Genomic DNA, 16,638 nt, shown 5'->3' with positions numbered 1-16,638 from the left:
GGTCGAACCATGTCGAGAACATTGGGCAGTCAAAACTGAAAATTCGACGAACTCTGCACCAAGCCGAACTTCAAACCAAGGCCCATGGCAAACTAGCCGATGTCCCTCGGCCCAATAATTAGAAGCGTCAAGTTCCGAAGCGCATGGGTTAAGGCGATCGAGTCGTCAAAGAAAACCAAATCCTTGGTATGCTAATGTGGCAGCTGTGGAGAATGAAGAAACCGGACAAGAATCTTTCAAAGAGGCAAAAGAAAACAAAAAGTGGACAGTGGCGATGGAAGAAGAAATCAAGGCCGTAGTGAAGATCCAAAACTGGGAATTAGTTTCCCGAGTAGATAACGTAAACACGATATCGTGCAAATGGGTGTTCAAAATAAAAAGAAAAGTGGACGGATTAGTCAAGCGATATAAGGCACGTCTTATAGCTTGAGGGTTTTCACAACAACACGGGCTCGATTATGACGAGACATTTAGCCCGGTCTCCAAATTAACCACAGTTCGGGTATTACTTGCAATCACAACAAGTAAGGAATGGAGCATGTAGCAAATGGATGTGAGCAATGCTTTTCAGTATGGAAACCTTGATCACGTAATTTACATAGATCAACCGCAAGGTTTTAAGAGCAAAGAACGATCAAGTTATATTTACAAATTGATGAAAGCGTTGTACGGCCTAAAACCGTCTCCAAGGGCATGGTTTGAGAAAATAGGAGACTTCCTAGAACACAATGGTTTCATGTCTACCGTAGCCGATACTAGCTTGTTTGTTCGGTCTGAAGAAGACAAGGTGGCGATTGTCCTAGTGTATGTTAACGACTTGATTATCACGGGAAACTAAATTACCGTGATTAATCGGTTAAAAGAGAACTTGTGTACCCGGTTTCACATGAAAGACTTGGAAGGTTAAGTCATTTCCTCGGATTGGAGTTAAAGTATGAATCGAATGGGGCTGTGTTACACCAACACAAGTATTCGGTTTAACTTTTAAGTAGGTTTGGCATGGCGAGTTGCAAATTGGCGATTACTCCAATGGAAACCAATTTACTACTTTGAGCAAATGAAGGAAAGAAGTTGACAGATACAACTATGCATCGGAAATTGGTGAGAAGTCTTATTTACTTAACACTTACTAGACCAGATATCACGTACGCGGTAGGAGTGTTAAGTCGGTTCATGCAGAATCCGTAGAAACCACATTTTGATGTTGTTAGAAGGGTGTTACGGTATGTTAAAGGAACACCTAGCTTCGGATTCATGTTTAAAAGGGAGTCAAGAATCGGGTATTGCGATGTTGATTATGTCCGAGACTTGACTACCAAGAGGTCGAAAATTGGGTATGTGTTTTGATTAGGTCAAGAGCTGTAACATGGAGCAACAAAAGGCACCCAACAGTTTCGTTATCCACAGCCGAAGCCGAGTATAGATGTTGCTCAAGAGTGTGTGTGGTTGGTACAATTGTTGAAGGACCTAAATCAAAGTGTCAGCCTGAGTGTGAAAATTTATTGTGATAATATATCATCAATAATGCTAGCCAAGAATCCAACGTTTCATGCAAGAACAAAACACATAGAAGTTCACTATCACTTCATTAGAGAAACGGTACTCAAAGGTGAAATCGAGTTGGAGTATGTTGATACAAATGATCAAGAAGCCGATATGTTCACTAATTAGAGCACTCAAAATAACACACTGTAAAAAGATTAATGGTATAGAGGCCGATGATTTTTTTTATTTATGGGTTTAACTGAAGTTGTAAGTGGAAGGGGCTCAAATATTTAAATCTTGCTTGTAGGTGGCCGCGTATCTTCAAAAGACATGTACTCGCATCCATTGGTTCAGGACTTGCTGCAAATCTTAAAATCCTTAATCTCTGGAGGTGCGGTTATGTTAAGGATGATGCTATCATACGCATCTCAAAAGGATGTCCGTTGCTTCAAGACTGGAACTTAGAATTTTGGGTAAATATTTCGATCTCTGGTTGGGAGTCGATTGGATTGAATTGTCGAAGTTTGGAGAGAATCCATGTGAATAGATGTTTAAGGCTTTGCGACATAGGATTACTTGCAAACACCTATCTGTGATATACATGGGAGACTGCCCAGTGCCCACAAATCACTCCATCTGGGATCCGAACTTTTAAGATACAAAGTGCGAATGTGGTGATCAAAATGCTGCCTTGTTTGACGAGTATTCTCCCCAGTTGGGTATTTAAAATAGCTCCCATTACAGGATGTAAGAAGATCAAGTGTTGAGGAAGGGGAGACCAGAGATATTACAAGACAAACATCTTTATGTTATACTTTATTTGTAGACTTTGTTTGTGTGTACATGAAAATTTGCACTAAAGGATTTATAATAAAAAAATGAATACTTAATATTATCTATACACAGTTAATCAAAAACCATAGAACGTGAATGTTGAATGCTTGTGTTAATTAATTATAAATAGTAAGAAATATTAGAAAAGAACATAATATATAGCTTCGCCTAATCTCACTTCTGCTAATGGATTTTAGTTTACCGGGGTTGGTTAAAAATCAATCTAAGTGATGTCATGTTATGAACTTTTTACTGCTATTTGTTAGCAATAAACGTGAGCCACAACTACAACAACATCAAAACTTTGGGTAGTTGTTTGTTAACATTACACCATAGTTTAGCCTTTGAACTCAACATCTTAAAATCATTTTGGAAATTTAAAACTATAAATCATGAACCTTTTTGTATAAGGAGACCGATTTAAGACTACTAATTTTATTTTACTCTTCTAATAAAAGAAAATAATTATGTCTGCATGGCATTCTGTTAATCATTTTTATCTATGTTTTCCCACTCATTATATCGATCCCACAAAGAAAAAAAAGGAAGCGGATCCTAACACTTTCCTTTATCTGAGGCCCTAATCACCGACCTTTGGCTTTCTCCATCACATGCCATCATCGTCCAGGTATGTTTAGCTTCTTCTTTTTTAACTAATTATAAGTTTATGATTAAGGTTTAAGTTTTACAAATATTGATGGTACAGATGGGTTTGATTTTGATGTGGTTTCGTCAATCGAACTACCATTTTTTTTATTTCTAATTTGGTTGCTTTTAATTGAGCATTGGGTGTAGGATGGTAGGCGTCATAGCAATTCTCTGCCCTCCGGCTAACAGAATGACCAACTTGTCACATATCACAGTTTGTGGTTTGGATATTTATTTTTTTTATAACTTATTATGATCGTTATTTGCATTATAAGAAATTATTTACCCAGAAGTCATACAACATCCACTTATATCTATAAAAGATATATAAACAACACATAATTTGTTTACTAGTGTACCCTAAACATAGGTCTACCATGTTTGTATCAAATCATAATATATGCTTTCCTCCATACATCATAATATGTAATTTCAATTCCCTAAAACATCTTGAAAAATGATCTCGATAACATCAATTTTTTTTCTAATTATTTCATTTCAAATAAAAGGATTCAATTACAACAAAGAGGTAGGTAAGTGAGCAACAAGCTGCGCCGCTACCCCCTTAATTTTGAATGACAAAACCGATCATACTTAAAACAAAATTATCGTTCTTCGACGTCGTTGAGTTACTGTGCACGACCCGCTAAACTATTTTTAGAAACGTAGCAGCATCAGGGGCAAGACACCCAAATGTATCAAAAGCAAAATGAATGAAAGTGTGTTGATTCTCCACACACGTCTTCTCGTGCTTAGCAATTTTTCCTGTTTCTGCCTTTAGCACGGTGTCCCTAAACCCGACAAGAGGGACACCCCAGTAACGTCCACATAAGCATGCTTCCCCAGCCCATCCAAACACAAGAATGTCCGTTGGTCGGAGAGTAGACCTTCCTTCACGCGGATTCGACAAGAAATTCACAGTAGCCTCTTTTCTTGCCGAGATTCCCGCCCGGTTTTAACACATCACAAAGGACATCCCTGACCAAATCATGTCTATATCTAAACCTCACGAGTTCTTTGCAATGAACCGCGTGTTCACCAAAATTATCTAAACAAACCTTACGACATACTGGGCAAGGCTCATCAGGAAACAGGGGGATCATTAACGACATTTAAGAATGGTTCAATACTCCACTGCTAATATGTGCTGGCCTAACCCTTTGATGGGGTGACAGTCAAAAAGTCTTGAGCATGAGGAGCCTGAAGACATTCTAATACCACTATCTGACGAGAGGGCATGTCAAACTTTTCTCCCAAACTTTGGACGGTTGTACTATAAAAGGGAGCTCGTCAAAGCATTTTGGGCTTTAGGGGGAGCGGTATCCTTATTAGTGAGCCCACCAAGATCAAGATCGGGAATAGAGTTGTGCAGATAATTCATCGCACACCCAAGCCTAGATGGTTGCCTGTAAAGAAAATTAACCCATAGGAAAATAGATGGGCGTTTGGCACGAACTTCCTGCCGGAGTGTGGTCCTATCCACCAGGTTGAATGCATTATAAAAATCTATTGTAAGCAAAGCCAACGACCCATCAGAGTGGAACATATTAAGAAATCTATTTGTGCTATGAAGCACCGCCTCCGCTCCACGCGGGATCCATACCCCGAATTGAAAATAACCAAGGTATTTTGCCATCTCTTTCCCAACACTCCTCGTAGCCACTTTGGATACAAGCCTTCTCCAAATCGCGCCAACAGCAATAGGCCTAACCCCATTGCCGGGCATAAGCAGTGGCGTTAGGGGGCCGAAGCCACAAACTCCGCCTACAGGGCATCTCCCCCCTAACCACGAGTTAACCACCTCAGTGATAACCTTAAGCAACCCCACGACAATCGCGGATCCTTCCCCACATAGGGCATCCAAAATATGTTGGGCCCTAAACCCATCTCTACCACAAGACGTCCCTTTAGGAAAAGATTTAATACACCCTAGAACACTTTCAATGTCCACAACCAAAGGGGCAATCGAGAGTAAGGCCTCAGGCAAGGCAAGCGGTGCAAGATGGGATGTAATATTGAAACAAGATACTTTGTGTTCTTCTATGCACATTTCATTGGAAGGGGTAGAGATGAAATAAAGTAAATCATAAGTTACAAAAACAACTCAGCCATCATGTGATATATTCAACAATCTGTCATAAACATATGTTGTTGAGAGCTTTTAATGCAATTTATATACTCTAATGCCACACACTCAACATGAATGTGTGATTAATATATATAATATTTTCAAAGAACAGTTATTAAAGAAAATCAGCGAGCCATTCCATGTGAGTGAACCAAATCTGCATTCCAGACAAATTAAGTGTTGAAAACATGTTATTCTATTTTATTTACGTAATACACGTTGAAATTTATATTATTAATTAATTAACAAATTAATTACTAGAAAAGGAAAAATAGGGGTGTTATTTTTACCCGAATACCTTATCCGACCTGAATTAATCCAAACTAAACCAAACCATATTAAGATGGACCTGAAACCCTAAGTAATATAATGTTTAAAAGAAGTTTAATCAGGCTAACCCGATAAACCCAAAATACATGTACGTACATAATCAATAGAAAACACATAATTTTCCTCCCATATGCATTGTTTTTGTTGCTTTTATATATGATTCTTTTGTGAACATGATGATTTGATGTTTTCTTTTTAGCTTATAAGCTTTGGCTTTATGCTTATATGTTATTGACTTATTTAATTTTAATAATCTCGATTTTGACCTAAGGATAATCCCAAATGAAGAAATGATTCTAACGATCTTAACTTTTAACCTATTTTCCTCTAGCAATCTCATACTATTTGAAAAGTAACCTTGCTAGCTTCTTGATAACATGGAAAGTACGTATAAGATTGTTGGAGAAAAATATGTTGAAATTTAGACTCTCAGATTCTTTAGTTGTGACTGTTCTTGACCAATATGTCAAAATTGAAATTATTAAAATCTAAGAACCTTATTTTATTTGACATTTTTAGTTAATAAACGTGTTTACTGCATGGGTTTGAACAAATGAACATATTGAGAGTTTTTATACTTGGCATTTTGTGGTTATTATCTAACTAGAGTTTTACTCGGCACGCTGCGCCGGGCAGTTTCCATCACGTTCGTTACAGTACCGAAACTTAATAAAAACAAAATCGACTTTCGGTCAGTTTCGTTACCTTCGTTATGGTACCGGAACTAAAAAATGCGATGAGTCTATGCGAATTCGGGTAGTTTCAAGGTGTTTATTAAGGTAAAGGAACTAAAACAAAAAATATATATACAAAACAATAACAAAATTGACATTCGTCGATTTACTTTATGTTCATTATAGGCTAAAACTAAAGCACGAAAACAAAACAAAAATCTTACCCTAACAAAGTGTCGTCAAGTGATCCAATGACGTATTTACGGCACCAAAAACTTTTGCTATATTGACATATTTAAAAACACACACACAAATATCATAACTTTAAAAACAAAAAAGAAACAAAAAAAGTTGTTTAAAGAAAGAATGTCAATATGTGGGGCTTGAACTTGCATAGTTACTTTAAATTTCTAAAGACAGAGCAAAACAACCAACACACCAAGATATGATAATTGGTTAACTATCAAAATGACTTGCATAAAAATATAACAAAGTGTAAAGTAATCAAAAAATCTTTTGTGGCACCAAACTTGTTAATTATACTATAGTAATAATGAATATAATGCCATAAATTGTAAAGTATGCATTCCAGTTGTACTTAGAAACTCAAATACCGATTAAACAAACCCGAATAAACCCGAAACCGATTAACCCAATATTGTTTGGGTCAATAAATGGGTAAAATTCCCATAACACAAAGCCTAAAAAACCCAAAACCAGATTATAAAGTCCAAACAACACCCCTAATATAGTCTCCCTCAGCATGTGGTTTATCATATTATTATTTAGACAGCAACAACACAACAAAAGTCATATACAAGTCATCTATTAATCAAAATATGAAAAACTCTGTGTTGCTTTATATAAAGACCAAAAATCCATCAAAATGATTATTTTTACAAAATATAATACTAAGATGTTATTTGTTAGCCTCTCAATGATTAATGGTTATTCTTGAACCGGTCATATGTAAAGTTTGTTTACACCTTTTAATGGTTAAGTTTTAAAAGCATATATAATGCATGATATAGAGGGTTACCTCTTTACTAGTTAGACCTCTTATTAATCTATATCTATATAACATATTAAAGCAAAATACAATATGACATCTTTCTATAGGTTGCTTTGATTAATTTTCAAAAATAACAAGCATTCTTAGAATTTCTTTGTAATAAAATAATTAAAAAAGAAAATAATAATTTACCAAAAAATTTTAATAAGCAAAGAGTTATATTTTCCATAAATACATTAGTTAATGTATATCGGATCAAATTTGATATAAATAGGTTACGTTTTTGTAGGAAACATTAAATATAATTTTAAAAATTAATAACATTAATGTTTGATGATTTAAGTTGTTTTTTATTTAAAAAAATTATTAAAACTATTCCTTTGGTTGTAAACCAAACAAGCGCTAATCAATGTAAACAACATTCTTTCAAACAACTTTCACTCATCTTCTATTCCGTTGAATGCAGGATTTCTATGGCATTCCCATCTTCAAGTTGATTCAACCAATATTGGAATAGTAACTATTAATAATAATTATGTTACGTAGATTTCTTTTATCTCGGTTGATTTTATGGATTTTAAGGATGTTTTTCTAAATTGATTATATTCGATCACTGTCACACCCCCATTCTAGGCCTAGGGGTATGATCCATAGTTGGTACCATGTTTGTAAATAAATCAGAGTAGCGGGTTATAGCGGAAGTCTTTATAAAAACATAAGGATCGATATTATAAATATTTACATTACAAAAGACGAGACAAAAGTCTCGTTTAGTATTTACTTGTTTATAGTTTACAAAACCACCATGTTTTAATATTTACACAAAATTATCCGAGCCATCGGATTCTAGAGCTTCTTCGTCCTTCAAGCTCTAATCTTGATTACCTGCAAAATGTTATTAAAATACGTTAGCAACGAATGTTGGTGAATATGCTGACGCTAAAATATTTTCTTTACTTAATTACCCCTCGAGACCACGTAAGTCTCGGCCCATCTTGGCTTAGGAATAATTAAGTTAAAACAATCATCATAAACTCGAGTCTCTGCACTAGGTCACCTCAGCGAAACACCGCACCGTTTATGACATAACTTAGGTACCATAAATATACACATGGTCATTCCCTACTCGGACGTAACTTAGGTCCGGCCCATCGTGGCTGGAGGTCGTGAGCAAGCGTGGTGCGATGTGCCCACCGCATTCCACATATGTAAGGATCCAGACAAACGTATACCATCGCCTGAGGGTTGGCTTATACTCTTATTTATAATGTTTTTAGAGACACGTAGCCTCATGTAAAGTTTTACACATAACAAGTTTGTTTGTTTGAAAATAAGTTTGTAAAAGTGGGGCGTATTCACCTTTCAATGGGATCGGCTTCCAACACCGTCCGTATGTCTTTCCTTTGCTATCTCGTACCTATAGTACGAGTATAACATTCATTAGTCGGATACACGATCCGGCTTAAGACCTTTAGTCTTATCATCTCGATGAACCTTTAGTTCATTATTTCTTTTACTTTAAAACTTTTAGTTAGAAAGTATTCTTTATAAACCTTTAGTTTATATTTAAAAACCCGACGCTTCTTCTTCTTTAAGAAACGTATTTCTTTTATTATTTAAGCATATTCATAATACTTAAATAATATATTCTATAACAAAGAATAATTATTTACTTATATATATATATATACTTATATATATGTTTATTTTCTTTTCTTTCTTTTCTTTGTTATTTATTTTCTTTTTTTATATTCATCGAGTATAATTCCGACTTAGGCATTAAGCCTTTATAATATTTTAATATTATTTTGGTCGGGCATTATGCCTACCTTACTTGGCTTGCCAACACCCTAGTCACTTGGGCAACACTTCGACCCCGTTCAATCGATATACTTTTCTTTTCAACTCCTTCTCCTCACTTGGCATGTTTTTCGAGACACCAACACTTTTGGCACGCACTTCGAGGAAATAACCGGTTCGTCGGGGCAGTACTTCCTTCTTGTTCGGGATGTCGGGGAGTGGCACGGAGATCGAGGTAACGGGCACGTTTATCGAGGTTTCGGGGTACGTTTATCGTGACGGATCGAGGGCACGCTTTACGAGGTCTAGAGAGAGCAGTGAGAGAGTGAATGTGTGAGATGTGAGGAATGAATCCCGTAGCTGCCCTATTCATAGCCAAAATCAGATCCCATCGCGGTACGCGATGGGTTCCCTGGCTGGCCCATCGCGTAACGCGATATAGGCCTGGCCAGTCACCACTAGACCTGCCACGTGTCGCCACGTGTTGACACATGGCGACACGTGTCGTACGCCTTGCCACATGGTGACACGTGGCGGCAGACGCTGCCACCGTGTGCCACGTGACACACGTGTCATTATCTGTCAGACACCCCATCGCGGTACGCGATGGGTGTCTCTCTTGACCTGTCTCGTAGCGCGATGGTTCAAGAAGACAGATTTTCATTTATACCCCTGGAGTTTGGAAATTGACAGAATTGGTCCCTCGACTTTGAAAACTTGACATTTTTGGCCTGAAAATTACGTGATGTTACAATCACAATGCTTCTAATCGGGTTATTCGGATTAACCTGAAACCAAATTTTTCCCCCAAAAATGAACTCGAAACCGGACCCTATTAACAATTCGGGTTAACCCGAATAACCCGATTAATACTTTTTGATCCTATTTAACCCGACCCGAATTTGCTTATTCGGGATCGGGGCGGGTCGTGTATTTTGGACACCCTTATGTGCGTGTGTGTTAATTGATTGATTAATAAATTGACGATTTTAATTTGTAGGTGGAATTAGGACTGAATTAGATGATTTCTCACAATGCAACGAAGGTGTTCTGGATACGTTGTCTTTGTTATGTCGAGAGGTTCGATTATGATCTATTAGGTTTTGTTTCAGGATTTGAAATTTACTGATGATATCTTACCACATGTATTTGTTTTCCAGGTGCAAGTTATGACCGACCATGCTACAAATAACTACTTTGTAACAACATGCCTTCAATGTAATCTGCAAAATGGAACCAACAGAATATACCGTCGCAACGTGAAAATGCTAACAAATATGCAATTAATATGATACCAAACTCGTTCTGCCCCAATTATCATTGCATTTTTAGTTTTACTTGAATAATGACAACCAACGTTTTCATTGCATTTTTAGTTTTACTTGAATAACGAAAACCAACGTATTGCTATGCCTTCTAAGAAATTATACATGCATAAATCATACATGCAAATGAAATTTTTAGGGGATTTAATATGTAACTGAGAATTTGGTTTTCAAGAATTATAATGTTCATTTACTATAAGTTCAGGTCGTTAAGAAAGATGTGACTTTTATAGGTGTTGGCTGCTATTCAAACATTTGATTAAACATCTATGAATTGGTTTTAAGGAACCACATATGAGGTGAAGAAATTCAAATTGGTATTTTATAACTTCTACTATGTAACCTCATTTTTTTTTAAGTTTATGTTTTTCAATACTTCTTTCCGTATGTATATGAATTGCAATTATAAATCATGTTGCCGTCTCAAAAAACATATTCAAAAATATATTGACGTTTGAAGTTATATAAATTATATATGTGTGTACTTGACGATTTATATATCTACACCTATGCCATAACACTAAATTGCCAAACATCCCGTAATTTGAAAGAAAGTTAAATACTTTTTAAATAATTTATGTTAGTGACAAATATTTTCCACCTTCTAAAAATACCTCAAAATATAACTATTATGATTCCAAAGCACAATAATTGCAAAAGAATATTCCCAAAATACCCCCCTTGCCAAATTAAACAAAACATCACTATATTCATGTTTTGTCCCATCACTATATTCATGTTTTGTCCCAACATCTTCACGGGTTGCAAATAATAATAATTGGACCGCCTCACTTCAATCAATCGTGTAGAACCATCTTTTACCGATGGGTCAAATTGCCTCATGAATCTTTCCTTCAAATAATAAAATAATAATAATAATAATAATAATAATTATATATAACAACTAGAAAGTTGGTGTCCCAAGTGTCTTATTAGGCCACTTGGCGACACCAGACTGATTTAAAAAGTTTGTTTTTTTCTTTAGTTTAAGTCATCGTAATGAAAACCGAACGAATGTCAATTTTTTATGCTTTCTTTTGTTTTAGTTTCGGAATTGACAACGATCGGTTTTTACCAACGCTCGAGTTTTACTGACTGACGCCATCATATTGATCCACCTCAACTTTTATACTTTTTGTTTTTAATTCCGGTACAATAACACGTCACTGAAGCCGACCGAATTCGCTTCGACTTACCGCTCAATGTTTGGGCCCAACAACACTTGAGTTTACCACGGTCCGAGTTTTACAAACTTGTCCGACGTAACGCGCCGGGTAAAAAACTAGTTATATAATAATAATAATAATAAAATAAAAATAATAATATAATAATGATAATATAAATTAATTAAATAATAATAATAATAATAATAACCGCACCGATTCTCTCTCTCTCTCATCCATCAGCAAGCCCTCAATTCCCAAATTGGGTTCTTTGAATCTCAATTTTATATTCACTCAGCAAACGGATAATAATAATAATAATAATAACAATAATCTTTATACATAATAATAATAATAATAATTTGATAAAGTTTGTGTTTTTATTGATGGCTGCGAGTGCAAACCCTAACAACGAGTCAACCAGCAACGGAAATGGTAACGCCGCCGGTAATAACACTAATAATACTAACGGCGGCGCGCCGGATAATTCGGCGGTGGGTCCTACTCAGTCAGCTTTGAGGCATAACCCGGGTTTATCGGTTGAATGGGCTCCGGATGAACAGTCACTGTTGGAAGAATTGCTTACAAAGTTAGTATTTTTATTATCATTATTATTATTAATATTTATTATTATTGGAATTGGGATTTAGGGTTTATGTTTTTTGACCTAATTTTTGGGGTTTTAGTAAATTGGGGTTTTGTGGGTGGTAATTAAGATGGGGTTTGTTGGTTTTTTGTTAATTTTGCTGAATATGGAAATTGGTTGGTTTTAGTGTTAATTGGTGGTAGTTGAATTTTGATGCTACAAAAGTAAAAGTTAATATTCTTAAGATGGTGTATTTGAAGTTGGACAAAAGTAAAGATGAATTGGTGTTTGGTTTTTTATGTTTATACTTTATAATAAGTGATTTTAAAAGTTTCCGCCGAAATGATGGAATAATTGATTCTTGATGTGGTGATAAAATGTGTTGTTTTTGCGAAATCGGATTACTTTTAGGATTTAGCAAAATCTTATTTTACTTTCCAATAATAGATGAAAAAGCCCGGTTTGGTTAACGTCGGTTATTCAATGTCTTTTAGTATACTGTGAAAACATCTAAATCGAGTGCAATCTATTAATTTTTTTTACAAAATTTTGTTAATTGGTTTTGGATATTTGGAAATGTGAACATAATCAAGTGTCTTGTACATCAAGTAATATAGAAAGAACACATGCTTACGAGTAAGTCTTGTACGCAAACATACTACGTGTTTCATAAATTAGATGTATGATTAATTGATTAGTGATTATCTCACGGTTATGTGCTTGAGCTAATAGTTTTACCAACATTTGTTTTCACCTAAATGAACATATCAAATTTCGTAGCTTTAATTATGATCATCTTTTTTTATAAAATGCAGATATGCCTCAGATACTAGTGTATTGCGTTACGCGAAAATTGCAAAGAAGTTACAAGACAAAACAGTCAGGGATGTGGCTCTTCGTTGTAGATGGATGACAGTATGATATATTTTCCTTCCAGCTTTTTTTCTTTTTATTATAGAGATAAAAAATCATATTTCAAATTAACCATAAGTGATATTTGTTTTGATTTAGTAAACTAACTTACAGACATAATAACACTTACAACTTTGTGTTATGCTATAGTTTTACTTAAATATAAGTATATCTAGAAAAAAAGGCAAATTCACTTTTCAGCTGGTCATAAAAGTGAATTCCTTTCACATTTGTTTTTCGGTTTTAAAAGTCATCATTTAGGTAGACTTTATATTATATTTCCCTTCTTTAAGACACTTAACATAATATTCTTGCTCAATTTTTGTTACAACTGTGAGAAATGCATAGTCCACTTGTACCTTTTGCTTTAAATTTGATACATAAAAGTTAAGACGGTTATATAACTGTTTACTCACTCTCTTCTAACTTCCATTATATCTACCAAGTGGATTTTGCGGTTCTCACAGTTCTATTTAAATTTGGTTGTGTATTGACTCATTGAGCGCGCCTATGTGTGTGTGTGTGTTCAATATAAAACCGATTTTAAGTAAAGAAGTGTGAACCGCATCAAAACCTGTTCATTTTTTTTAAATGTGATACATAAGACAATTAGTCAATTACGATCTATGCAGTCAATCTCGGTTATCGGTCCTCATGTGAAATATCGGTCAGAACATCGGTACCCTTTAATATTGGCGATATTGACCGATATTTCACCGATATATCATCGATATTCCCGATATCAGTGTTTTAAGTCTTAGTTTTCAACGTTTAGTGTTTAATGTTAGTGTTTTGAGTCTTAATCAGTTCCTACTTGCTACAATTGTTAGTGTTTTGCAAGTTGCAAAAGGATAATTTGTTAATAGTAGGAGAGTATATTTAATTGTTAGCGTTAAAGTGCTATATATATGAATTATGCATGATATTAAAGTTATTGATATCTCACCGCGATTATCGATATCTCAAATATCGGTCCTCAACCGATATCCGATATTTTTCCGCATTAACTGCTTAGATTACGATGCAGAACACTTGTTTGACCATCTTTTTTGACAAAACTAGTTGACTAAGCTAAAGGGAAACATAACTAATCTGTACTCTGATTATTATATAGTGCTAAATTTGCACAAATTTCTTCTTTGTATTTACAGAAAAAGGAAAATGGTAAGAGAAGGAAAGAGGATAATTCATCAAGGAAAAACAAAGATAAAAAGGTACGTTTTATAGCTTTTCACGATATCATTCTTTTTAACCCAAAATAGGTAAAAGGTCGGAAGCAAACGGTAGAAGAAGGGCATTTTGAACGATAATTATTCTTGTTTTTTTTCTTATATTCAGGAAAAGGTAACCGAGTTGGCAAAGTTGTCTTCTCATACTACAAACCGTGCCAACGGCCCACCATATACTCAATCAGCAGTTTCTATGGACAGTGATGATGGTATCTCTTACAAAGGTTTTTGCATTTTTTTATTTTTTAATCAAATCATATTATGATTAAGATCAAAATGATGTACTTCTAGTAATTTATGTAAATATTTTCGAAATCAAACATATAACATATATTATCATTATATACACACTGCTTATACTATACAATATGTTTGCTTTTGTCAGTAATATTAAATGCATGATTGTTTAGTTCTCAATTCTCATTAATATTAAATAAGTTGTAAGTTGTGGGTGTTTCTTGATGCAGCGATTGGTGGTACAGCAGGGCAGCTTCTTGAGCAGAATGCTCAGGCGTTCGATCAAATTTCTGCAAATTTTGCTGCTTTTAAGGTAAATACGCAGTGTTGATGAATACTTGAATTAGTTCTATCAGATTTTTAACCAAGCACTATCCGTTTAAGAAAATTATAATTTTTATTATGGGGTTAATTTAATTCATGTTTCTCAAAACTTGGTATAATATCATATTTACCGAACGAAAAAGATCGTAATGGTTAAAATTATCGTTTTCAAGTGTTTTGACATTTATACCCTTGTCTTAAAACTTGCATTAGAATGAGAGAGTTTGGAGTGTGAGGTGAAAGTAAAGGGTATACTGGTCATTTAAATGTTTGACATTTATACCCTTGTCTTAAAGCTTGCATTAGAATATGATAGTTTAGAGTTTGGAGTGTGAGGTGAAAGAAAAGGGTATACTGGTCATTTAAATGTATGACATTTATACCCTTGTCTTAAAACTTGCATTAGAATATGAGAGTTTAGAGTTTGGAGTGCGAGGTGAAAGAAAAGGGTATATTGATCATATATTCATATTGTAAATTGTATATTATAAAATGGTTTAATATGAAATTTTAATTATTTTTTGAATGGGTATGATTTGATAATTATGCAAGTTTTTATTATTTTCAAATATGAAACTTGCATTGGTCTTTTATCTTGTCGTCCGTAAAGGGATGAATGACGGCGGGTCCCATTTTCGGAAACCAAATGGAGAGAATTACTTGCAGTTTTGACCAATTTAGAAAGTAACCGTTTTGACTCAATACACGACTGCCCATTGAGCCAAGAATTACTTGCAGTTTAGCTGAAAGTCTATTTTACATTTTTTCCCCTGAATAATGCTCTCTTTGTGTGGCAGGTGCATGAGAACATCAATCTCTTCTGCCAGGCGCAAAATAATATCGTCAATATCTTGAACGAGTGCGTCATCTTTCTTACACCGCAAATATTTAAATTTAACTTTCTTAATGGCTTTTGATTTTACATTTATAAATTGTATATTGCAGCTTAAATGATATGCCGGAGATAATGAAGCAGATGCCGCCACTGCCTGTAAAGCTTAATGAGGAACTCACAAACGCCATGCTTCCGCAATCATCTTTACAGAAAAAAGCTTGAATCTTTCATCTTGGGTTCGTACTTAAAACCTGGAGATGATGTTATTTCCAGTTACTTGTCGAAATGAAATGTCGTTTAGTTGGGTTACTTGTGTTTTTGAAGCTTATGCTAGATGTTTGTGAATATGTGTGTAGTCGAAAAGAAAGATTCTGTAGATTATAGTAGGATCGAATCAAGTTGATTCAAAGTTTGTTCTGTTTTTTCGAAGGCGATTTATAATCAAGTTTTATGAAAGAAATAAGAAAATTTATTGAAAACCCAATAAATACAAAGCGTGTTTAGAAGTTCAGTAGATAATCACGAAAATCAAACTGTTTTCTTTTATTTAATTTCTAGTTAGCCCATAACTCATCCATTATATTATAATGTTATAACCCTTAAGTCTACAATTTCAAGAATGTTTAAAAATTTTTATGATCATATTCATATATCTAATTTAAGGCCGTCACTTTTAAACGAATCTCGATCGAGAAAACCCAATTAATCTAACCCGATAAAACTGTAAGAGATTTGGGTTGGGTTCGGCTCAAGATTTATAACTTTGAAATCCGAAGCAATGTTTTAAAATTGGTTTTTAACTCATATCAGATCTCGCTAAAAAACGGTACAACCAATTAAACCGGGTTATATTGGGAAGTTCAACATTGTTAAACATTTTACCTTGCAATTTCATATAAAAGCAATTTTAACTCAAAAAATAACTCAAAAGCATATGATTCCATAATAAAATATAATCTATAATAAAAATCTAAAACTTTACCCGTTTCAATATTAATCGCTAGGTTAAAAGTAATTTTTAACAAAAAAAATAGTCCGCTAAACATTGAAAATAACTTAGGCGTAAAATCGGTATTTTAGAAAAAACCGTCAATTCAGTGTTCTAGTAAACCGTCC

General features: G+C 34.5%; 1 protein-coding gene across 1 annotated transcript; it reads left to right on the top strand.

Moving 5' to 3' along the window:
• Positions 1-11,592: 11,592 nt before the first annotated feature.
• On the top strand, positions 11,593-16,003 carry LOC143609181 (uncharacterized). The gene is made up of 7 exons (XM_077084008.1): positions 11,593-11,988; positions 12,801-12,900; positions 14,049-14,111; positions 14,236-14,350; positions 14,594-14,676; positions 15,485-15,546; positions 15,633-16,003. The coding sequence occupies exons 1-7, from the start codon at positions 11,786-11,788 to the stop codon at positions 15,742-15,744; spliced, it is 738 nt and encodes a 245-aa protein (XP_076940123.1). The 5' UTR covers positions 11,593-11,785; the 3' UTR covers positions 15,745-16,003.
• Positions 16,004-16,638: the final 635 nt, after the last annotated feature.

This window comes from Bidens hawaiensis, unplaced genomic scaffold (genome assembly GCF_021521415.1).
Source record: "Bidens hawaiensis isolate Kalapana, Puna unplaced genomic scaffold, B.hawaiensis_p1.1 tig00419509_1, whole genome shotgun sequence".
Taxonomy (NCBI): domain Eukaryota; kingdom Viridiplantae; phylum Streptophyta; class Magnoliopsida; order Asterales; family Asteraceae; genus Bidens; species Bidens hawaiensis.
This window is presented reverse-complemented; position numbering and strand designations above follow the sequence as displayed.

Bases quoted from the DNA above. Each gene is read 5' to 3' on its own strand.
- LOC143609181 (XM_077084008.1), top strand. From the start codon at position 11,786: ATGGCTGCGAGTGCAAACCCTAACAACGAGTCAACCAGCAACGGAAAT. The intron at 14,677-15,484 runs GTAAATACGCAG...TTTGTGTGGCAG, and splicing joins CAAATTTTGCTGCTTTTAAG to GTGCATGAGAACATCAATCT. The intron at 15,547-15,632 runs GTGCGTCATCTT...TGTATATTGCAG, and splicing joins ATCGTCAATATCTTGAACGA to CTTAAATGATATGCCGGAGA.